Below are 23,749 nucleotides of genomic sequence, written 5' to 3' on the forward strand. Positions count from 1 at the left end.
AGTCTGTTTCATGCTGCTGGGATTACAAAACTGATCAGTGTGTTTGGAGATCAATCCCACAATATGAGATGAGCGGAAAACAACCGTGACGACTGCACGTCCCCTCCATCACAGGACGGGAAGTTTAAAGAAAATAAACTGTCAAGAGTGTGTGTGTGGGGGGGGCATCGTCTGCTCTCTCTTGCCTGAGTCAGCGGGACAGTTAAAACTCCATATTTTTGTGTTTGATCCCCAGAGCGTTCCTGTGCTTTTACTTTGTGCTGGTTTGAATCCTCAGAGTCCGCTCAGAGCGGCAGGCGTCACTGACCCTCCGTCATCGTCTCCTCGGGTAAATCTGATGATCGACTCCCTCAGCGCACAGAAAATCAAGTTTGAGTTCTTTTAGAAGTGTATTTATTTCTGCAAACATTTTCAAAGCTACTCTGGGAGAAATACACTCAGCCATTTCATTAGGTACACCTAATGAATTCCCCACACAGCATCTCTGAATGTGAACATGAACCAAGTCTGAGGAACATTTGTGGCTCCTTTTGAATCAGAGCCGTGAAGAATTATAGGTGGTACTACCCGGTCTGCCATGGTGTACCTAATAAAGTGTCTGAGCGGTCCTCGTCCTGTCCTTTTCCTTCTGGATCAGTCAGCTGCTCCTGATAATGTGCCTGAAGAGTCAGGTGACAAACATCAGGCTGTCTTTGTGGAGGAGACCGCCTGATCCACGCAGGAAGTCAGGTTCTGTTAAGCCAGATAAAGCCTAGATATGCTGAACTTGCTCCCTGCTCAGGTAGATAAAAACAGGAAGTACCAGCTGAGAGCTCAAGTGCTGGTTTGTCTGATTGAATTGTGTTTTTAAATAAAGTTAGAGGCTGAAGGGCAACCGTGTGCTGAAAAACCTTTATTATCTCATCAGACATCAGATTAAAAGTGACAGCAGAGGTTTTACATCGTCTCCGCTCGGCCACCTGTCAGGACACGACGTGCTCCAGGACGCCCTGACGAATCAGCTGCTCGCATTTCCACCGCGGCAGGAAGTGCTGAGGACAGAGGAGATGTTACCGTGACGACTTCCTGTGAAGCAGCTGATCATTCAAATATTCCGTTGACATTGGCGCAGCGGCCGCACGACTGATTTTACAGCTTATTAAAGAGTAGAAGAAGAACAGCTTCCTGTCCTCACCTGGCTGTTCTTCTTCAGCAGGATCACCGTGCCATCATCGATCTCAAACTCGCCGTGGTCCTTCAGACACCTCACCTGGGAAAAAAAAGACAGGATGCTGACATCAGCACCGTGAGGTCACACTGCAGCTGTGGGTCAAAGGTCAAGCAGCCATGGGGTCTCACCTCAATGTAGAGGCTCTTTGGAGGCTTCATGTCCTGCGTGATGTCGAGACCCTCGTCGCCCCCCAGAGAGCGCATGAAGGAGGCCAGAGACTTTTTATACTGACTGAACCACTGCAGCTGAACCACACACAGGACACACACACACCTGTCAGCTGACTTCAGCCACACACACACACACAGCCTTTGTCACAATAAAAGCCTCCAGTGAAGTGAAGAACTCAGGCTTTTAAAGTGAAAAAACTGCATGAAGTTTACAACAGTCAATGAAAACAAATTCATTTTCAAATGAGGCAGCATCAGTGAGAGCGTGAACAGCTGAGAGGCACACAGGAAGTGATGTCAGACTGACCTCCTCTGCACACATGTGGAAGCGCACATTGGCGGGCAGCACGCTGCCGTACTCCCAGCGCAGCGCTCTGATCCTCAGCAGCCGGTCATAGCTGCAAAAAAGATCAACAAAGGTCAGCAGGTAGAAAGGTGAGAGAGAGCCAGTCACATGACTGCAGGTGTGGGGGTGTGGTTACAGGTAGGCAGCGATGCAGCGTTGGTTCCTCAGCAGGCAGCAATGACGCAGTTTGATGGAGGGGATCAGCTCGGTTCGACTTTCATTCTTCGCCTCGTTACTGAAACACAAACAAACATCAGCTGATCAGTGACACGGTCGGGCTTCACCTGTGTGCTGCACTCTCAGGTGAAGACAGGAGCCGAGCAGGTGGCGGGGAAGATGCTAGACGTGGGTGGGGTGCTGTTGACCTCCACACTGGGAGGAAACCTTTAAGGATCTCAGCCCCACAGAAGAGGAAGTCTGGGGGGTGGGGGTGTTCACCCTGAGTTCCTGAAGGCTCTGGATGTTGTAGGGCTGTCTTGGTTGACACGCCTCCACAACTCTGCGTGCAGCTCTGGGGCGCTGCCTCGGGACTGGCAGACTGAGGTGGTGGTTCTCCTTTTTAAAATGGGGGACCAGAGGCTGTGGTCCAGCTTCAGGAGCTCACACTCCTCGGCCTCCCCAGGAAGGTCCATGGAGAGGAGAGTCTGAACCTCAGGAGGAACAATGTGGTCCTGGACCTGCTCTTTATCCTCTCGAGGACATTCAAGCGTGTGTGTTTTCACCAACCAGTCTGCATGTGCTTAGTGGAGAGACTGCTTCTCTGTGGGGTTCCTGTGGGGGGTGCAGTCAGGTATGGGCTCTGAGCGTACCTGCAGTGACAGTAAGCTAGACTCGTTCTCAGCGTGTCACCGTTTGGGGTTTTAATTATATAATGTGAAGTTACAAATTGAAATCTTAGATCCGTTCTTCTGCTTTCAGCTTGTTCTGTTCTGAATTTATGAAATGAAACTTTCACTGCATTGAATATTTATGTGATTTTGGATCCAATATCATTAATGTAAACTAAACACTTACAGCCGAGCCTCTCTGAGGGCAGCCTGTCCCAAACACGAGCGTCACGTGACTTCCTGGTCATTTGATAAATAAATGAATCAAATGATTTTCAGAACCTTATTTTGAGACCTTCAGGGAGAAGTGGGGGCCCCGGTAGATTTAATCTCGTGCGATGAAGCTCAGGTTAACAGAAATCTGGATCTAAAACCACAGACCCCGAAAACCCAAAGAAATGAATTCAATAAAGTGTTTTTATGGTTCATGAACTCACACGTCCGCTCTGGTTTGCTCGTAAAGCGTCTCCATCTCCTGCAGCACCTGTCGCAGTCCATCCTCCTGAAAGACAGGCAGACAAAGCACATTTAACTGAAGCTCTGAGCGGATGTCCGATTTTCAGATGGAGTCAGTTTCTGAATTTAATCTAATTTCTATTCATCAGACCTGAGCCGAACTTGAGTCCCGTCCCTACTCTGACAAGTCGGGTCATTTGGTCTGAGCAGCAGGAAACATTAAAATTTCACCTTGTGACTGAAGTCCGCTGCCTTTGAAAAGCGGGTGTAGCTGTGGCGCTTGGCCGGGCTCACTCACGTTAAAAGCGGGCAGCTGTCCGTCGCTCATACGGTGCAGCTCTCGGATGAGCTCCACGGCTTTCTCGCAGCACATCGTGGGGCCTCAGACACGCGTAAACCGAGCAGAAACACGTTAAATCCCGCCGGTAAACCTCCGTGAACGCGCCTTGCTCCGTCTGCACAAGACGGATCACCTTCGCGGCAAAAACTATGTTTTGATCACGTGACGAATCGATGCGCAGCTCCGGAAGCCGCGTTGGGACAAACTTGGGCATCAGCGACACGAACCGAGCAGCTGCGATATTTTCAGGGCTCCAAAGAGAACGGAGATGTGGTGAAGGTGGTTCATTTGAGCCCGACTCAGAGGTGAGTGTGTCCGCTATGGTCATGCTGATGTTTTCGGAGACAAAAAGCAATAATTTACCGTAAAATCTCAGTTTTATCCTGCAGCGTGATTTCCGGTAGCAGCAGCGGTTGAAATACACCCGTCCGACCGACAGCGGCCTCTGACAGGAGGCACCGGGACGGGCTGGGATGAGCAGGACTCACGGGCTCTGTGTGAGTTCATGAAGCCGCTTTAAAGCGCCTCACAGCCGCCGCTTTTTGGGGTTAGCCTCGATCAGCTAATGATGCATTCATGTTCCACTGGAAAAATGAGCTCCCGGTAAGGAAGTAGCTCGAAAAGAGCTAGGGAGTTATTGTGGGTCTGATTCCATTTACAGGACACACACTTCCGATCAAAGAGATCAATGCAGTCAGTTCACCGTGAGGAAATAACGTGATCTTAATGATTTCATCTTATTCTGGGACTTACTGCATGCCCATTTCCTGAATTTGTCTGTGTTGTGTATTTGAATGAAATACAATTAATCAATAATGATTAAAGCTGTTTAAATATTCCAACATGCAAACGCAGATCACCCTGAAAGACTTTCTTGCGCTTCACTTTCGTCTTCATCAGGTTTTTCTGGGTTTCTGAACTTTCCGAGCTGCTCCTGAAGGTCCCGTACACGCCTTTCTTTCTTTCTTTTTTTTTTAAATCCTCATAAACCGGTTTTGTTTTGAATGTTCTTGTTCCGACGCTCCGTGGAGGCCGTGGACGCATCACGGTGCACTCACGTGGTTGTATTTCCTGTACTGTGATTGGCTGCGGGCGATCGGCTTCAGATCAGCTGCTCTCTGCGGATCTCGGTGCAGGCACAGCGGGGACTCGGCTCTGTCCTCACCGGCTCTCAGCGCTCCGTCACCCGCACCGCAGCGGCCTCCTTCCCGCCGACTGAAGCATCTCGTCCGGTCGGTGTCCTCCGGATAACATCTGCTTGTTAATCACGGTTCCAGGTATGCGAAAGCGGAGCAACGCGCAGACAGCGGAGCATGACAGCGAGACCACCGGCACTCTGCTGGACAGCGACACGGACCCGAAGCAGCGCACCGGCAGAGGAGCGGCGGGGCCCGCAGCGGGCGGCCGGCAGGGCCCGGGAGAGGAGCGGAGCATGGCGAAACCGTTCAGGAGGTAAGAGCCCGGTAGGCGCTCCTCCTCCTCCTGAGGGGGGGAGATCATATTTACCTTAAAACAGGGTCAGAATAGATGAAAATAAAAATGTTTAATTTAAAGTGAAATAATTTCAGTAGCTTCTTAGAAAAAAGTAACTTCAGTCTTCTAAAAATGCTTTTAATGTTTTTTTTTTTTTAGATGCTTTATTCTCGAGTTTTATTTCGTTTGGTCCTTTTATGAATGAATACAGGAAATAACGGTTGTATAGAAACGAGTAATAATGGAATAATACAATGAAACAGTGCCAATGTGATATAAAATGCATAATTAAAAAAACGGTAGAAATTAATATATGAAGTACAATAACTAAATCACAAAGAGTATTTAAAAATATAAAAAAGAAACATTATCAGTAAAAAGTAGATCTATAGTAAAAATTATGAAGTGAATAAGAAAATGTAATATAAAATGCATAAAAAATTAAATACCAGGAGTTAAATATATGGCTTAATTAAAATCACTTAAATTTGAAGATAAGTAAAATAGGACACCAAAATATGACTGTTTAATACTGATAGAGTTTAATAGAGATTTCCTACATGTGCCGGTTTTTGACCCTTGTGCCCGATCAGTCTCCGGGGCGACATTTCTGGTTTGACTGGTTTCACTGAGACTGCTGAGCTGGTCGGACTGGAAGTTGCAGGTCAGACTAAACACGCTGGATTTCTGTGGCACTTCATTCAAAGGTATAAAATACCTGAAATGCATTCTTAAAGTTTAAGATAAGATAGCCTTGATTAATACAGCAGCAGAGTGGACAGAGCGCGCATAAACATCCATTCATTTTCCTCCAGTGAAGCAGTTCAGGGTTGCGGGGTGGGGGTGGGGGTGGGGGAGGGCGAGGGCTATCCCAGCTGCCATAAGGTGAGAGACAGGGTACACCTGGGCAGGTCGCCAGTCTGGTGTAGGTCTAACACAGAGAGAGAGAGAAAGAGAGACAGCCAGGTAACCAGAATCACCAGGTAACCCAACCCCACTGACTGCATGTGTGACTGTGGGAGGAAGCCGGAGAACATGCAGGCTTCATGGTGTCGAACCCAGGACCTTCTTGCTGTGAGGCAACAGTGCTAACCACTGTTCCACCGTGCTGCGTATATAAAAAGTCGAGATTTTAGATGCCTGGTAGCAGCAAAACTGAATGTTTGATGGAGCAGAGGCTGGATGGTAATAGTTTTTCTTCATCTGCTCATCAGCACTGAACACAAAACTGTTCTTTGTTTTCTGTCCTATGTGATGGAAATCTTTTACTGTTACTAAAAATATTTGCCTGATAGGTGACTGAAGCAGTTCACTGACTCATCGTACAGGCCGGAAATGTGATATAATTATTTTTAGTTATGAATTTCTTTTAAATTCCCTCTTAAACACTGATCTGAGGAGGAGTCTTCTGTAGAAGCTCACGAATTTCACAGAAAAATTAATGAGCGACTATTAAAAACATCAAGAAATATTCTCACTTATTTTAATGAAACTGTTGAATGAAGCTGCCAATTCTAACCTGTTACAGTAGAAAGTTTGACTCATTGATTTTAAACATTTTTTCTGAAAAACGTTTGTTGTACCAGGATGAAGAAACAGGCACTTCTGTGTCTGCATGAAGGATTTGGGCTCTTTTTTCAGTTAAAATGAGGTTTGGAGTTCCTCAGGGATCAGTGCTGGGTCCTCTTTTATTCTTTCTTTATTTCAGTTTTAATTTCTTAAATTCAGCATCCCCGTGACATAGAGAATTAAAATCAACGTGAAATTACTTTCTTCCTGAGAAGTTGATGCAGTTAGTTTGATTAATAATGATGATAAATATGGAAAATCCTGGAAAACTTGTTTTCGAACAGCTGAGGGATATTTGAGCTTCACCATGAGTTCATCCTCAGACCTGCCTTCATCCCGATGTGAAGATGCTGCTCTGCACACAGCATCATGTTACTCCTGCAGACGGACGCATTTCTGCATCAGTGTGTCCGAGTGTGGGCACTGTTAGAGCGAGACACCAGTGCCACCATCAGGGCAAACTGGAAATTACAATAATGTTGGTGCAGCCAATGTTTCTGGGGACTCTTTGGATAAAACTCTATAAAATCAAACCTTTTTTATTGTTTCTGAAAGCTGCTCTGTACTCCAGAGCTGGGCGGGAGCAAAATACTGTTCATCTAAGGCTCGAAGACGTGTGCCATGCTGGCTCAGACCTCATTTTAAAGGCTGTAGTCATCAGGTATTTAACCCCTGGTGGGGTTGTTACCTTGGAGGTGGTCCTAAGAAACCCTATACCCTCTTAGCACCATTTCTAAGGTGACGACCCCACTGAGGGTTAAATACCTGGGACTCCCCATCAGCTGTTGGAACTGAAGTAGACTCTTGGGTGGTTTCAAAAACGTCTCCAAAAACTTAGAAAAAGAAGTCAGTTTGCCTTCAGACACGACCATCCTTTTTATGAAGAAATAAGATGTGACGCTGAACTGAATTTAACATTTTTGACCTTTTAGTAGATGAAAGAATTGAACCAACTGTCAGATTATTAAATGAAGGTGAAGTTTAAATTTAACCTCAGCTGAACTCTGCGGCCGCCTGCCCTGTCAGGTTTACTCTTCTTCCGCTGCTTCTTTGCTTTAATCCTCATTAGAGCCTCCGTGCGGCTCGCACGCCGGCAGAAGGTCACCTAAAGCACAGGTCAGCCTCTGACAGACGCCGCAGTGCATTCTGGGATGTTAATGACGTGTGTGGTTCCTCTGAAGTCAGACAGCAAGAGTCGGATGTTTGTTCAGATTAACACTGTAAATGAGCTCAGCTCAAACAGACATTTTAAAAGTGCTTCTCACATATTTATACTTATTTATGTGTGATAATCTTTCAGTGTAGTGAGGATATTTTTCTAACATTTATACATTTTATAGTGGGGGGAAAAAAAATCAGATTTACTAAAAATGGTAAGACAATAAATCCAGATATGAAAATATGTTTAATTGATTTGATCAATTTTTAAAAACTATTTGTGATGGAAAAAATAAAATTATTCAAACTGTATAAATGACAAATTATTTAAAATTTGTTATATAGTTATTTTTTATATATAAAACTATTTTTTAGTTGTCATAAAATTAATCCAGATGTTCATTTTTTTTATAATTGTTGCTGATTAAACAGTGTTATTTACTCTTAATTAAAACTGTTTTTTTAATAAAAAAAACAAACAGTTCAATAAAATAATGACTTATTGTGTATAATATAAATACATTACTTGTATCCATTCATTGATCACATATTTACTTATATTCAGTTTATGATTTGGTCACATGGGCACACTTTAACCTCCATACCGAGTGCTTTATTTCTGTTTTTAAACAAAGGTGACTCAGTAATTTTCACACAGTATAACCCTGTGTGTGTGTACAGTGTGCACACTCCACACTGAGGTCACACGTGTCCGCTGTGGCGAGCGGACGAAGCCGATCAGCATGAATGCCGTTTAAACAGGAAGCTGCGAAACGCCGGCATAAATCTGAAACTGTGAAATGTGTCTGTCAGCGGTCCGGCTGCTGAAACAGCAGACTGCTCCTTTCAGGCGCTGCAGTCAGCGTGTGACCGCCTTCAAAGGCAGGTGAGCTCTAAATTTATACCTGTCACATGACGGCGTCAGAGAAACAGGACGAAATGAGAGCAGCTTTTACTTTGGTTTCTGGTTATATTCAGCATCACTTTTATCTGAGCTGAGACGTCTGCGCTGACAGGAAGTGACCTCGCTGCTGCTGACGCGTGCGAAAGCTGTGAGTCACGGGTTTGATTCCTGCAGCACCATGTGCCATCACTTCCTGCAGAATCACGATCTGAAAGAAGAAGTTTGGACTCTGTTAGTCTGAGTCAGCGTCTTGGCCTCAACCGGCTTCAGTCAACCCTGACCTCTGACCTCTGACACGTGTTTCGATTCAGGCAGCATTTTAAGGTGCTCTGAAACCTAAAGCTGCGGGGAGGAGTCACTGAGCCGTATTCACGCAGCTCATTATTAAACACACCTTTTAGTTTAGGTTGAGGTTGTGAGTCACAGCTGCAGCGTTGCTGGACGTGTCCTCAGGTGACCTGCTCTCACCTGGTTTCTGTGTCCATGTAAACAGCTGATTGACTCGGACTCCCTTCAGTGATTCTGCGGTTTTGGTGAAGAGCAATAAGTTTCCTCAGGTACTGACGCACCTGTCTGACTGCTATCAGCATCAGACAGGTGTGTCGCAGGAGGCCGACAGCAGAGTCAGCAGGACTCTGGTTTTAGGGTTACAGCTCCAGATCTCCTGGAGTCGTCCTGCAGGCCAGAGGCACCCGAGGGGTTAACTGCTGCTTCGAACCTGCCTGTTGGTGTGAGCGTGATATCGCTGTGTGTCAGCCCTGTGATGCAGCCCGTCCAGGTGTACCCCACATCTCACCCCAATGACACCTGATTTAGGTGATGCTCCATCAGCACAGTGCTGCAGGCTGAACCTCTTAATGAACGTGTGCTATCACAGGAAACGCCCTCATATGTCAGTCAGCAGCATCCTTTGCTGCCATTAGTAGTCGCTGGCTTGAAAGGCCCCGCCCCCCTCACGTTGCTGACAGTCAGTTTAGGAACAGCTGTAACTCTGGGATCATGAATTCTTAAAGGTCTTCAACCACCTGTTAAATCTGAGGCTCACAGCAGCAGCAGGTAACCTCTCCAGGTGTGCAGAGCGGCAGCACCGGGTCTAACTTCAGAAACAGTCTTCATGCTTCCTGTGCAGGTTTCCACCTTTAATTTCCTGTAACCAACAGGCTCCACCCCCCCCTCTCTGCAGTGAGCTCACCTCTGCGTGACCTTCAGGTTGCAGCACACGCTGTAATGCTGCAGGCTGTCAGCTGCAGCTGAGCTTCCCGCACAGGGAGCAGAAGCAGCGCTACAGAGCGCGCTCAGTGGTGTGAAGTGTGTGACGGTGCGGGGGGGACCTGAAGCAGCCTCTGAGGAGGCCTCGCTGCTCTCCAGCTGATGAATTATAGCTGATTCAGGCGTCTCAGGCTCGCTCGCAGCGTCGCAGGTTCCTGTGAGGCCTTCAGCTCCAGTTTCTCTCAGCCCGACCTGAACCGAATGTACACCTGTCACTGTTACACCTGTGCTTGGCTAAAAACGATGCTCAGTCACGGTTTTGTAGTCTGATTGGTTTTGAGAGTGGCTCCTTCCATGAGATTGATCCTTTGTGCCCCCGCTGCTGTGAACAACAGCGTTTCAGCTCTTCAAATACTTAAATCCACATGAAAGTTTCAGGGCTGAAAACCACATTAAACTGCACCCAGATCAGTTTCAGTCTGAAGACTAAAGGTGTGAGCATCAGCGTGAGGATCCATCACGGTCTGACGTCTGTGACGCAGAGCGGCAGGAACCTGATATTTGATCTGGTTCTGATCGTTCACCAAGTGCATTCTGGGTAAACTTTCAGGGAAAGGTGTCTGCTCAGAACAGATAGTTCAGATATGAGGTCATTTATGAGGGGGTGGAGCTGGCGTGGCGTGGCGGGTGGGGCTAAGGGGCTGGGGTCCACCCACTCCTGCCGCCTGTGTTTCAGGTCATTCAAAATAAATAAGACTAAATATCATTTTATCATCTGACCAATCACAGCAGGGTTTTTCTCACTGACCAATCCCTGTTCAGTCTGAAGAGACGTGTTACGGTTCAGAGGTCGCTCAGTGGAGGCTGGAGGAGGACGTGATGTTTCTGCTGAAGCTGCTTCACCTCGTGTGTTGTGACCAGCGCTGCACGGAGGGTTTTATTTAAAGCAGTGAAAAGTCTGTTTTTGTATGTTATTAATAATGTTATTAATAATTATTAATCTTATAAAATAGATGCGCCGTGAACCTAAACTGTGTCTGAGCCTGCTGTACGTCCTGTTCAACGTGCAGTCTTACAGCATCTACAGCTGCCGGCGACTGTTTGATTATAAATGAAATGAAATCACATTGAAGCTTAAAGTGAACCTTCACCTCTGAGGGGGGGGGTGAAAACGTCCAAAAACTGATGATTAAAAACAACTATCAGCTGTTTATGTTGAAGCTGCTGCTCGTCACAGAAAATATAGACCTGTGCGTGTGCGTGTGCGTGTGTGTGTGTGTTCTGGTCCTCTGCGGGTGGATGAAGGGCTGCAGACGCTGCGACTCTCACTTTGATCAATAAATAATTCAGATCCATAGAGCTGCAGCATCCTGTTACAGCAGCATTATCAATGATCAGCTTACACAAACACACACACACACACACACACACACACACACACACAGTGGGCTCAGGTATCACCTTCACATGTTTGGATCCAAAGGGAAAGCAGCTCTGACTAAACTCTATTTGAATTCTACTGGATTTCATTCACACTGATTGATCTGAGCTGCTGATCAATAAAGTTAATGAGGTAACTTTATTTAAACAGTGTTCACCCTGTGGTGAAAATTAGCTGCAGTGAAGATGCTTCACTCTGCACCGACTGATTGATTGATAGATAAAAGCAGTATTTGAGCTGCAGGTGGAAACAAAGAGGAAGTGTATGAACTCGTCGGATTCCTGCTCTCTTTCCTCCGTCACCAACAGGAAGTCAGGTTGGTTCTTCTGATTAGAAATGATCAGCTGATCACGGCCGATAACCTTATTTATTTTTTTATTTAACCTTTATTTATACAGGTAATCCCACTGAGACTCAGTGTCTCATTTGCAAGAGAGCCCTGTTTCCAAAACATACTAAATTTACAACAATAAAATAATACAATAAATAGTAAATAAAATGCCAAATGTTTACATAGTCATATAAAACAAGAACAGGGTCCCAGTGATGATGTAACAAAATTGTTTACAAGTATTTTAAAGTCAGTGGGTGAGGTCATTTGTGAGAGCTGCAGGTTCGTGAAAAGGAGAACGTTTTTTTTCCGAGCTCTGTGCGAACTGATGGAACAACGAAGGTAATACGTTTCTGGGAACGTAGATTGTGACCATTTTGTTTACATAGCATGTAGTTTGATAAATAGGAAGGGACTAAACCAAAAACAGATTTATAGATAAAATGAAACTAATGAACCATCCTGCGTGAGGTCAATGAGGACCAGTTGACCAGTGAATATAAAGAACAGTGGTGTGTTAGGGGTTTACAGCCAGTTATGAATCTTAGTGCCCCGTGATAAACTGGGACATTCATATAAATGATGTCACCATAGTCCAGGTGGGGTCAAAAAGTGGCAGCAATAAGTCTTTTCCTTGCAGCAAAAGGGAAAGATGATGTTTCTGAACAAGAACCCCAGTTTCAGCCTCAGTTTCTTTAACAGGTGGTCAATATGTGACTTGAAGCAAAGACTGTTATCAATCACAATACCTAAGTATTTATATTAGGGCATGGTTTCAATAATAGTACCCTGCATTGATACGAGAGAGGGAAGAACTGCTGGCAGCCTCTTTCTGTTTGAGAACAGCATGGCTTTGGTTTTCTCTGTGTTTAAAACCTTGTCAATGGTACGAGCACAGCAATAAATAATTGTGTCATCTGTGTAAAAATGGGTAGATGCATTTAGATTTTGTCCCACACATTGAGGTAAATGGTAAATAATGTAGGTCCTAACACAGAACCCTGCGGAATCCCATTAGTGGCATTTAAAAATCCAGAAGAGGAACCATTAAACTGCACACACTGCTGACAATCAGAAAGGTCATTAGAAAACCAACCAACTGCTTGGTCTGAAAGACTTATTTCCAGCAACCTCTGACATAGGATGCCGTGGTCAACAGTGTCGAAGGCCTTTGATAGGTCAATAAAAAGAGCAGCACAGTATTCTTTAGCATCCAGTGCTTCATAAATGTTGTTGAGAACTTTTAATGAAGCAGTTACAGTGCTGTGCAGTTTCCAAAAACCTGATTGAAAGGGTGATAAAATATTATTTTGATCCAAATAGCTCTTAAGTTGGTTGCTAACCAACATTTCCAGAACCTTGGCTAAAATACAGAGTTTGGAGATTGGTCTGTAATTATTGACCAATGAGGAATGAGGTCAACCTGCAGCCTCGTTAAGCCTCGTTAGCTGGATCATAAAGTCTAGAAGATTTTACCCATTTTTTTCATGTTTTTCTGATGTTTTATGTTTTTAAAAATATTTTTAGATAAATTCAGACATTGAAATTAATTTTGTGGTTATTTATATTTTTCTGAAATTAATTTCTGGCAGTTTTCTGGATTTTTATTCATATTTCTGAGATGTTTATGTTTCTCATCTTTGGCAGCTCCACATTTACTGATCAATTTTATTCATTTTCAGATGCAGATTAATAAAGGGGGGGTGGGGGTCTCAGGTGAACCACCTGAGACAGGTGACTGAGACGTCAGTCAGGCGGTGTGCAGGTGTCTGTGGCGAGGACGCCTCCGCCCCCATCAAGGTCATCAGAGTTAAATCATAAACGAAATCATAACGTCTGCTGTTGCAATAAATGAGTTTTATAGTGGGAGGGTGCAGCATGTGTACTTGGCCCCCCAGGACGGTGAAATAAAGGTCCTCGCAGACCAAAAATCATGAAAATATAACATCAGGAGAGTAAAATAAATGGAACACTGAACGCTGTGATTAACAGGTTTATTCCTGTGTGATAAAGAGGAGGAGCTTCGTGAAGTTTAATGATTTAGTTTATTTTCATTCATACAGCAGATTTTCAGCTTTTATTAAAATCTGTAAATTCATGTATGAAGGACTTTGTGTATTTCAGCGTTTTGTGTGGTGTCCTGTCCTGTGTGAGTCTGCGGGGTTTAAATAAAGCTGCTTTTGAATGTGTGTGTGTGTGTGTGTGTGTGTGTGTGTGTGTGTGTGTGTGTGTGTGTGTGTGTGTGTGTGTGTGTGTGTGTGTGTGTGTGTGTGCATGCGCTCAGGTTGGGCGTGGTGGGGAAGCTGAAGAGGATCGTGCTGTTGGTGCTGCTCATCTACGTTTCCATTCCCTTCATCATCAAGCTGTGCCCGTCCATCCAGGCCAAACTCGTCTTCCTCAACTTCGGTGAGTTCCTTCAGCCTGAATCGGCCAATCAGAGCATCTGTTCACGCAGACGCCGACCGTACGCGCGTTCAGCAGAGGAAGCAGGTCCAAACAAACCGTCTGCTGTCACCCGAGGAACAAAGTGAGGTCGTTTCTCTGTTCAGATTCACGGCTGTGACAGCAGGTGGCGCTCTGCTTCGTTTTCTCAGCACAGCCAATCAAAACACAGTCAGAGGCATTTCATCACAAACTCCCAGACTTCATCCAAAGACTAACAGGTGAGCGGTTCGATAAACCTGACCGAGCCAGTCGAGCACAAACCCTCCACTCCTCACTCTGACCCTGTTCATAGGGAGTTCTTCCTTCCTGTTGTCACCACGTGCTGCTCATAGGGGGCGCTCTCATTGTTAGGTTCAGAATAGCACATCAGCACCATCCAGCATCATGCTGCGTTTATCCTCCAATCAGACAGCATCAGTCAGTCAGGAAGCAGATGTGATCGTCGCAGTCACACTCCAGGGAGATCATTCTGTCCAGCTAGGAGGCGTGGTGAAGCCTTTTCACCTGCACAGGTGCAAATCAGAGTGACAACAGGAGCACTGAACAGGCAACAAGGGGGACCAAAATAGGGATCATTCCCAGAGCGTGGTGTCCTGGCATCTCCTCCACACTCCTGAGACGGTGCTGGAGCCACAGCGAACCCCGCTACACGATGGCACGCAGGGATGCGGCATCCTGGAGGAGGAGCCTGAGCGTGCTGCGGGTGTGTCTCATGGGGTCAGGGTTTTGTAGGTGAACGTGTGTAGAGCTGCATGAGGCAATCACAGATCACTGTGAACACACTCGTTACATTCACTACATGTGTGTAGAGATGTGCACGTGCAGCATCACCATCAGATCCACAAGCCCCGCCCACCGTCCGCATCAGTGTGTTTAAGCAGCCTCGAACTTGCTACCTGCAGACTGCACGCTGTCACGCCCACTTTTCTCCTTATAAGGAAACACATTTACATGGAGGTACTGAGGTTTCCTGAGACGCTCACAGAGGCTCAGCAGAAGAAGAAGCCGGAGGACCGGGAGCTGAGCTGAGGCCACGACGAGAAAGACGCCCAAATCAGCGTCCACGAGTGGGACAGGAAGTGACGCTGCAGCATTTTAATGACTCATAAACAAAGTTTATTTATTCACCCAGACCGATCCTCCGGCTTCTTGGAATAAATAAACTTTGTTTAGCCTCTGTTAGTGTTGGTGGTGTGTGTGTGTGTGTGGTTTACACACAAACACACAGTGTTATTATAAATAACCCCCTGACGCTCCGTTAATGACGGCAAACGTTGTAACGATGACACGACTAATGAGGTGCCGGTGTGTCAGGCAGCAGTCATGTGACCAGTGTGTGACCTTTGACCTCCCTCTTCCCTCAGTGAGGATGCCGTACTTCATCGACCTGAAGCGACCTCTGGACCAGGGACTGAACCACACACACAACTTCTACCTGGAACCTGAGAGCGGGCTGAAGATCGGAGTCTGGTAACACACGCACACACACACACAGATACACGCACACACACACAGATACACACACACACACACACACAGATACACACACACACACAGATACACACACACACACACAGATACACACACACACACAGATACACACGCACACACACACACACACACACACACACACACACACACACACACACAGATACACACACACACACACACACAGATACACACACACACACACAGATACACGCACACACACACAGATACACACGCACACACAGATACACACACACACACACACAGATACACACACACACACACAGATACACGCACACACAGATACACACACACACACACACACACACAGATACGCACACATGCACACAGTGAAGTGTGATGATTGTCAGGACGTGTTTGTGTTAAAGTCGAGTCTCTGAGGTGAACATCAGAATGTAGGGGTGTGGGCGGAGCCTGGGGGTTTGCTGTTTGAGGTTTGGGTTTTCCCGCCCTCTAAGGGGAGCGTGTCCTCTGATTGGACGGCTGTGGACAAACACTGAAGCTCCTGATGCAGCAGAAGATGAAGTCGCTAAGGCGTGAGGGCTTCTCTCCTTCATCTATGAACCAGTGAACTCACTGATCGAGTTCATTGGTTCATAGAAGCTGTGAGGTCACACAGGTGCACTCTGGGTAAAAAGCATTCTTTTCCTGACCGGACTGCACGTGCGTTTTTTTCCACATTCCTCTGCTCATCCGTGACCGTGAGCTAAGGGTAGAGACCCGAGCAATGAGCTGGAGGATGCGGGCTGCCTGTGAGGGCGCCTGGGCTCTGAGCCGCTTCCCCTCCCACTCAGACGGAGCCGAGGAGGTTCGTCTGACCGGGACGCCTCCCGCACCCTCCTGGTCAGGCTTCAAAGCAGACCCAGGACAGGCACGTGTCAGCTGGCCCGGGGACGCCTCGGTGAGCGAGGCCTGCATCTGTTCGTTCACGTGTTTGTTTGCGTGTTTCAGGCACACGGTTCCTGCTCAGATGTGGAGAGAAGCTCAGGGGAAAGAAGGCGACTGGTACGAGTCCAAGTTTAGCTCCTCCCACCCCGTCATCCTCTATCTCCATGGAAACGCAGGGACCAGGTGACCCACCAACACCCACACATACACACACACAGACACCCTTGTCACTGATCAAATGTAATGTTTGACCTTTGACCCCTTGTTTCTCTGCAGAGGAGGAGACCACCGAGTGCAGCTGTACAAGGTAAACTCAGACTTTCTGTATCACACACGTGTGTGTGTGTGTGTGTGTGTGTGTGTGTGCGTGTGTGTGTGTGTGTGTGTGTGTCAGGATGTTTCAGGATCAGCTGAGTTACCTGAACAGCTCTGAGCTTCCTCTTCCTCTCAGTATTTTGGCGTCTGTGAACGTTCTCGGTGTTTTTCTTTCTTTGTTCTTATTGGCTGAGGACAGACTGACTGAGTCAGGTGACTAACTCTGTGTCTGCCTGTCTTCCTTCAGGTCCTCAGTTCGTTAGGCTACCATGTGGTCACGTTTGATTACAGAGGTGAGAAACGGGCTTCATATAGCAGGCAAACGAGCGCAGCTGGCACACCTGTATGACCTCTGTGTGTGCGTGTTTGTGTGTGTGCAGGTTGGGGGGATTCAGAGGGCTCGCCTTCGGAGAGTGTGATGACATCAGACGCTCTCTTCATTTACGATTGGCTGAAACAGCGGATAGACAAAACGCTGCCACTTCACATCTGGGGACACTCTCTGGGGACGGGGTAACAGCACACACCTGTGTACCTGTTTTACCTGTGCAGTCGCACCACCACTGTGTTCTCTCTCCACTGACCCAGCCCTTTAAAATGGGCCAATGGGGTCGCAGCACTGTCAACAGGAGAACCGTGTGATCACATGTAGTATGTGCTGTATTTTAGTTTGAGTCCATCATAATGACACTAATAACATCACTGCCTGGCCAATCAGGGGCATGCAGTTTGCTGATGTCACATTTTTGACTCGATTCAGCTCGCTTGGATCTGCGGCTGAGTGGCTATGGCCGTTTACACATCAATATCTGAAATCTGAAACTGATTTATGACTAGACGTATTAGTAAATTAAGATATCTCTAATTACTCTAATTACAATGACATAGAAATGACGTTGGATTTACACTGAGTTGGATGGAGGCTTCAATTCAAGATATCTACAATGAATACAATATCTGAAACACATATTTCAGATATCTACAATTAAATTATGACTAGTCATAAAGTAAATTCCAGATATATCACTTTTTGTTCTGACTACTCATAATTCTAATTAAAGATATCTTAAATGTATTTTTAGATAGATAAATAGTTTTGACTAGTGCAAATTAAATTCTAGATATCTTGAAAGCAAATAACGACTCAGCAAAACTAAATTAGAGAAATCTAGAACTGTAATTTTGACTAGTCAAAATTACAGTTCTAGATTTCTCCAAATGAATTAGAGATATCTTGAATTAGACGGCTTTTATATTTAAGATATCTTAAATTACCATTCTGGATAGTCAAAATGTAGTTTTAGATATCTGAAATGTAATTATGGAGAGTCAGACAAACAGATTTTATGTTCAAACGGCCTGCCATAGGGTGGGTACTAAAACAGTACCTGGTACCAGGTGCTGCCCCCTGGTGGAAAACCCTACAAACTGAGCTAGTGTTGGTGAGAGCAGAAGATCTTCTAAGTAGAAAAAGTGAATAATTAATAACTCTGAAAGTGTGGCAGTGAGCCATTTATGATTAACAGTTTGTTCTATTAACAAAAAGCTTGTTTGTGATAAACTGACACAGTTCACTGTGTGCTTGATGGACAGCGTGTGATATAATCTGGGCTCATGGGTGGGGTGGGCGGTGTCTTATTTGGTGAAGCTTTTGAATTGTTCAGCCTGCTCCACCTTTCAGCCGTACAGCATGACTCAACCTTTTTTTTCTTCCAGAGTTGCTACAAATGTGGTGCGACGGCTGTGTGACAGAGGTACACACACACAGACACACACACACAGATGGCTCTGATTGGTCCATGCTGGTTGCAGTCTCAGCCAGTTTAGGAGCAGCTGTTGCTCAGGTCACATCTCACAGCTCTGATCTCATCAGAAATATGAGACTTGATGTAAACATGAAGAAAAACTCTGATTTCTCTCAGATAACGAGCTCAGATCAGCGGAACCACACACACACACACACACACACACACACACACACACACACACACACACACACACACACACACACACACAGTACTGTGCAGTTTCCTCTAGTTTATAAGGACCTGCTGCACATGGAGCTGAGATCTTCAGCCAGACTGGTTCTTGGCTCAGTTGTCTGTGATGTGCAGAAGCAGCACTGGTTCATCCTCAGAGTTTGGAGCCTATTTATGCTTGAAGGATTTGCAGGTCAGAGTTCAGAGGATTCATGTGGAAATGCTCAGGTTTGAGGACTGGGCTGAAAATATAAAGAAATGTGGGAGGCTCAAGACTTTTGCACAGTAGTGTCAGAGTTACAGCTGATGTGCTGCGTTTTTAAGGGTAACTTTATTTTTCAGGAAGTCCTCCTGACGCACTCATCTTAGAGTCTCCTTTCACCAACATCAGGGAAGAGGCCAAGAGCCACCCCTTCTCCATGGTAACACACACACACACACACACACGCGCGCGCTCTGCTTCCTGTGGGCGTGTCTCATAGTCTGTGTGTGTTTCAGGTGTACAGGTACCTGCCCGGCTTTGATTGGTTCTTCCTGGACGCCATCACTGCCAACAACATCCGCTTCAGCAGCGATGAGAAGTGCGTACCCTCATTAAAGTTCCTCAGGGAACTTTCTCAGGCTCCAAAAACTTTCCAGGAACTCTGGAAAAGTTTTCCAATCTTTCGTTTTTACCTCCGCAGCTGCTCGTGTTTCTGGGAGCGCGTTGTCCTGTGAACACGACAGACTGCAGAGGTCAGAGGTCACGCTAACAGTCCATTCAGATCTGGCTCATATTCACTGAGGTCTCCAAGGTCAGCTTCATGATTGGTCCAAAACGGAGAAAAAGCTTTTTCCTGTGACGCTGACGGCAGCTCAAATCAGCATCAAGCGTTCCTGATTATTGGACTGCACGCTCGACTGAGGAGCGTCAGGAGCTTTGGACCGGCTCATTAAACATCGATCGTTCTCGGGGAAAAGCTGAAACATTCACAGCTCGTTTCTGAACACAGAGCCAATGTTCAAAGCTAGAAACGATTTTCCCGTCTTTGGAAAAATGTGTTTTTGAAATTAATTTTTCCCAATCTTTAAAAACCGGAAACGTCAGCTTTGTGGAAACAGAAAAGCATCCTTTTCAGGAACCGGACGATCGTCTTTTAATTGCACACATTTCTGCTTTTTTTGTAGTAGTAGAAATGCTTCTAAAGGAGACATATCATGCCAAATCCACTTTTTTAGCCCTTAAATACACTTTGTTGTGTACTCTGAGTGTGTAGCAGTGCAGGAAATTGCATTCTGTCCCGGTGCTGCGTAGATATCTTTATATTCTTTCTGGGTCATAATTTTCAGTCTGTTCAGTTTTCTCTATTCTCCGTCACATTTTCTTTCCTCTTACGTCACAGTATTTACTGTGGAACTGCTAAACAAGGTCATGGACTTCCGGCTTACCGAGTTCGTGAATCCGCCATTTTTTTCTCGCAGTGATTTTGTGGTTCAAGTTCAGTTATGTCGAAGTTTCAAGTAGTCAAACTGTTCGGTTGTTGGTGTATTAACCCACATGATTCCTTACATCGCCCTCCGGCATCAGAGCCTCTTTGAAGTGCTTGTTTCTCTGCCGGTCAATAATCGTATCTCTGCTATCAAACTACAAAAATGGCCGAACGGGGTGGAGTGGAACGCTCTGCGACCTGGAGGGGGGCGGGGCTGAAACGTCTCGTTGACATTTAAAGAGGCCGCACCAAAACGAGCTGCTCTAAGACGCCTCAGAACAGGTGGAAACGAGGGATCTGTGGAGCTGCAATACCGAGGAGTTCAGACCAAAGCGTTAAAGTTCTACTTTATATAGACCACAATGAAGGATTTACATATGAAAAGGAAGGATTTAAAAGCACGATATGTCCTCTTTAAGAACTTTTGTTTTGATGCAGATAGGGCTGCAACGATTCATCAGTGTAATCAATGATGTCGACTACAAAAATTAGTCAACGTGGAATTTGAACGTCAAAGCGTCATATTTTATAACCGATCCATCTGGTTTGTTCTGTTTATGTGATTTTGTAACTGCAATACACTACAGGAAGATGTGGGGGCAGTATTGCCTCCATTGTCTGCCAATAAAAACAATACTAACGAAGAAGAAACTAACTAACAACATAACGATGGTGGAGCAGCTGATTGTGGAGCAGCTGCATGCAGAGCTTTCCTTCCAGCAGCATCTCTGCAGTGCTGAGCGTTTAAACGCCGGCACCCTGGAGCTGTGACGTCAGGGTACGTCAGTGCGTCGCTGATACCTGTTAATGTTTGTACAGGTATGTTTCTGTTCGCTTACCTGTCAGAAACGAGCTCTCATGGATGATGTTTGCTGAGCGCCACCATCTCCGTGATGTTAGCTAACGAGTGAAGGAGAACAGGAGCAGCTGCGGTGGCTCCTGTTCCTCACATTAATATCAGCGTTCATCCTGAATAATAAACCTCTGCAGGAACTGAATCATCTGCAAACTTTTGTTTTGGAAGGAAAAATATTTTCATTTAATTTGAAGCCTTGTTTGAACTTTTGGACAGAGGCCATTTTTATTTATTTGAACATCATAGTTTCATTCAAAAATAAAAATTCATTCACTTTAATATGCATTTTTAATTTGATATTTATTGTGATGTCACATTAATGTTAAAATGTCCATCCATCCATCCATCCATTCACTTCCGCTTATCCTGTTCAGGGTCGCGGGGGGGCTGGAGCCTATCCCAGCTGTCATAGGGCGAGAGGCAGGGTACACCCTGTACAGGTCGCCAGCCTGTCGCAGGGCCAACACAGAGAGACAAACAACCTTTCACACTCACATTCATGCTCTCATTCACACCTATGGGCAATTTAGATTAGCCAATTAACCTAACCCCAGTAAGTGCATGTCTTTGGAATGTGGGAGGAAACCGGAGTACCCGGAGGAAACCCACGCAAGCACGGGGAGAACATGCAAACTCCACACAGGGAGAGGGAGAGGCCTGGGCCAAGGTGGAATCGAACCCAGGCCTTCCAGATGGTATTCTAACTGTGAGGCAGCAGTGCTAACCACTGCGCCACCGTGATGTTAAAATGTATTTGGATTATTTTCAAACTTGTATTTTTATGGGTCATTATTTTGTGAGAAGAGAACAAGGTGATGTTAACAGGTGGGCAGGTTTGAACAGGTGAGGTGAGATTGAAATAATCATTGACTCATTGATAAAATAACTGACAGATTATTCAACTACCAAAATAATCTTTAGTTGCAGCCTTAGATGCAGACATGTTTCCTGGACGTGAGGCTCCGGGAAGCCTCACCTTTTTAGGAAAAGCTGATCCTGGACCTGCTCAGTGCCAGCGTTTCATCTGTTTCTATAGCCTTAAAATGTTGAAGCAGTTCATTGGGCAATTAACAGACTGATCAGTGGACTGTGTGCAACTGCTGACCTTTGACCCTGCAGGTGGCTCAGGATGTGTGCACATGCTGTGCTGCTGCTTTATTTTAGCACCTAGTGGCTGTCAGAGGAACTGCAGGCACCTGAACCCAGCAGAGACATTTAATGTCCCCAAATGTTTGTGTGTCTGCAGCGTGAACCACATCTCCTGCCCCGTGCTGATCCTCCACGCCGAGGACGACAGCGTGGTTCCCTTCCACCTCGGCAAGAAGGTACGAAACCTCCGAGCTCGGAGATCTCAGAGCAAAATGAAAACGTTCATTAATGTCCTCGTTCATTAGCTGCTGCTCTGCATGCAGGATAATTTCAGGCTGTGATATCGCAGGAGCTCCGAACCTCAGTGGGAAACCCGTTCAGTAACTTAGGAAGCTCAAGGACAGACAGAGCCAATCTGCTCCAGGATTCAGGGAAAAGGGTTTTATTGGAATATTTTTCCTAAAAAGTTTGACTTTAATGCTCTTGCATGAATTCAGTCACATTTTTGATTTCATGAAGTGTTTCTAAGTCAGTTTGTCGGGAGCTGAAAACATCGGAGTCTTTGTAAAGTTGGGATCAGGAGTTTGGAAGCAGGAAGTTTGAGACTTTCTGACGTGTTGACCTCGTGGAGCCTTTTCCATGGAGTCGGGACTCTTTCAGAAAGAAGTTTCAATGAAACTGAAAATGTAGATTTAAAAAAATCTCTGGAACTTTTGTAAGTTTGGAATTTTGAAAGAACTTTGTGGAATTTCGGGATCACAGGAACGTGTTCTGTAACTGGAGCTGGAACCACTTAATTTGGAAGCTCCCGAATCCGATTCAGGGTTCACAAAAATGCTTTTGGGAAACTCAAACTCTTTTAGAAGCTTTATTTCTATATTATTTCAATTTTAGAAACATGCATGTTTTTAAAGAAGAAACAAACTAATCCCAGTCCTTGGTCCTCCTGCAGCTCTACACGCTGGCGTCGCAGTCGAAGAGCCTCCGAGGTCACAAGGTCCAGTTCGTTCCCTTCCCCTCCGCCCTCGCCTACAAGCACAAGTTCATCTACAGGAGCCCGGAGCTGCCAAACATCCTCAGGTATGACCGGGAAACTCCTCACGGACATCACAGCGACACACTGAAGGCCACGCTCACGTTCCTCTCCGTCTTCTCTTTCAGTGATTTCCTCGGCACAGCTCATCCCGTCGCGCAGTGATGACCTGCAGGAGGCGCTCCGGTCACTCTCAGCGCTCCACAAACAGACGCGTCCCTGCGGGTTCGATTCCGGCGGCCGAGCTCCCTCGCATGAACTCAACTCGTCATTCCTCCTTCCTGTTAGCATTCCTCCCACAGCGGCACGCAGGGTTACCATGGCGACTGATGCTGCAGAGGAGCGGCGGCGGCGTCACGTTTTTATCTCTGTTTTCTTGTCTGTGTCTGAATTTTATCACTGGAAGTTTGGTTACAACTTGAATTATGAATTAAATATTTGTTTTGATTTTTTTTAAATTAAGTTCACTGTAAAAATGGAGAAAGTGCATCAGACAGGATCTGAGTATGAGCTGATGGTGGACAGAAAGTGAACAAACTGTATTTAAATATGAATAAAATACAAACGATGCCTTTAAAATGCCCCAAAATGTTTTAAAAAGTAAAAAATGTCCAAAACGATTTTATTAAGGACCAAAAAACAAAATTTATCAGAAAATGTAAAAATATTTAAAGAAAATCTCAAACATATTAAATTGTTTATAAAATGTAAGAAAAAAAAACTTTTTAGCAA

General features: G+C 45.6%; 2 protein-coding genes across 4 annotated transcripts; one reads left to right on the forward strand and one right to left on the reverse strand.

The window, feature by feature from the left end:
• Positions 1–879: 879 nt before the first annotated feature.
• Positions 880–3,503, reverse strand: gins1 (GINS complex subunit 1 (Psf1 homolog)). Its single transcript, XM_030748438.1, has 7 exons — positions 3,308–3,503; positions 2,991–3,055; positions 1,863–1,961; positions 1,688–1,778; positions 1,339–1,455; positions 1,175–1,249; positions 880–1,031 (listed from the first exon to the last, which is right to left on the reverse strand). The coding sequence occupies exons 1-7, from the start codon at positions 3,380–3,382 to the stop codon at positions 963–965; spliced, it is 591 nt and encodes a 196-aa protein (XP_030604298.1). The 5' UTR covers positions 3,383–3,503; the 3' UTR covers positions 880–962.
• Positions 3,437–23,668, forward strand: abhd12 (abhydrolase domain containing 12, lysophospholipase). Of its 3 annotated transcripts, XM_030748434.1 has the most exons (14): positions 3,437–3,654; positions 4,627–4,801; positions 13,719–13,840; positions 15,244–15,349; positions 16,340–16,459; positions 16,553–16,583; positions 16,839–16,884; positions 16,972–17,104; positions 18,308–18,345; positions 18,913–18,992; positions 19,069–19,151; positions 22,142–22,220; positions 22,937–23,064; positions 23,146–23,668. In XM_030748434.1, exons 2-14 carry the CDS (start codon positions 4,629–4,631, stop codon positions 23,180–23,182), a joined length of 1,176 nt encoding a protein of 391 aa, XP_030604294.1. In that variant the 5' UTR covers positions 3,437–3,654; positions 4,627–4,628; the 3' UTR covers positions 23,183–23,668. The 3 variants fall into 3 exon arrangements, with proteins under 3 accessions (XP_030604294.1, XP_030604295.1, XP_030604293.1); XM_030748433.1 differs by lacking the exon at positions 3,437–3,654 and having other exon boundaries at positions 4,447–4,801; XM_030748435.1 differs by lacking the exons at positions 3,437–3,654; positions 16,972–17,104; positions 18,308–18,345 and having other exon boundaries at positions 4,445–4,801.
• The last annotated feature ends 81 nt before the right edge of the window (positions 23,669–23,749 follow it).

The sequence above is a fragment of the Archocentrus centrarchus genome, chromosome 15 (assembly GCF_007364275.1).
Source record: "Archocentrus centrarchus isolate MPI-CPG fArcCen1 chromosome 15, fArcCen1, whole genome shotgun sequence".
Taxonomy (NCBI): Eukaryota; Metazoa; Chordata; class Actinopteri; order Cichliformes; family Cichlidae; genus Archocentrus; species Archocentrus centrarchus.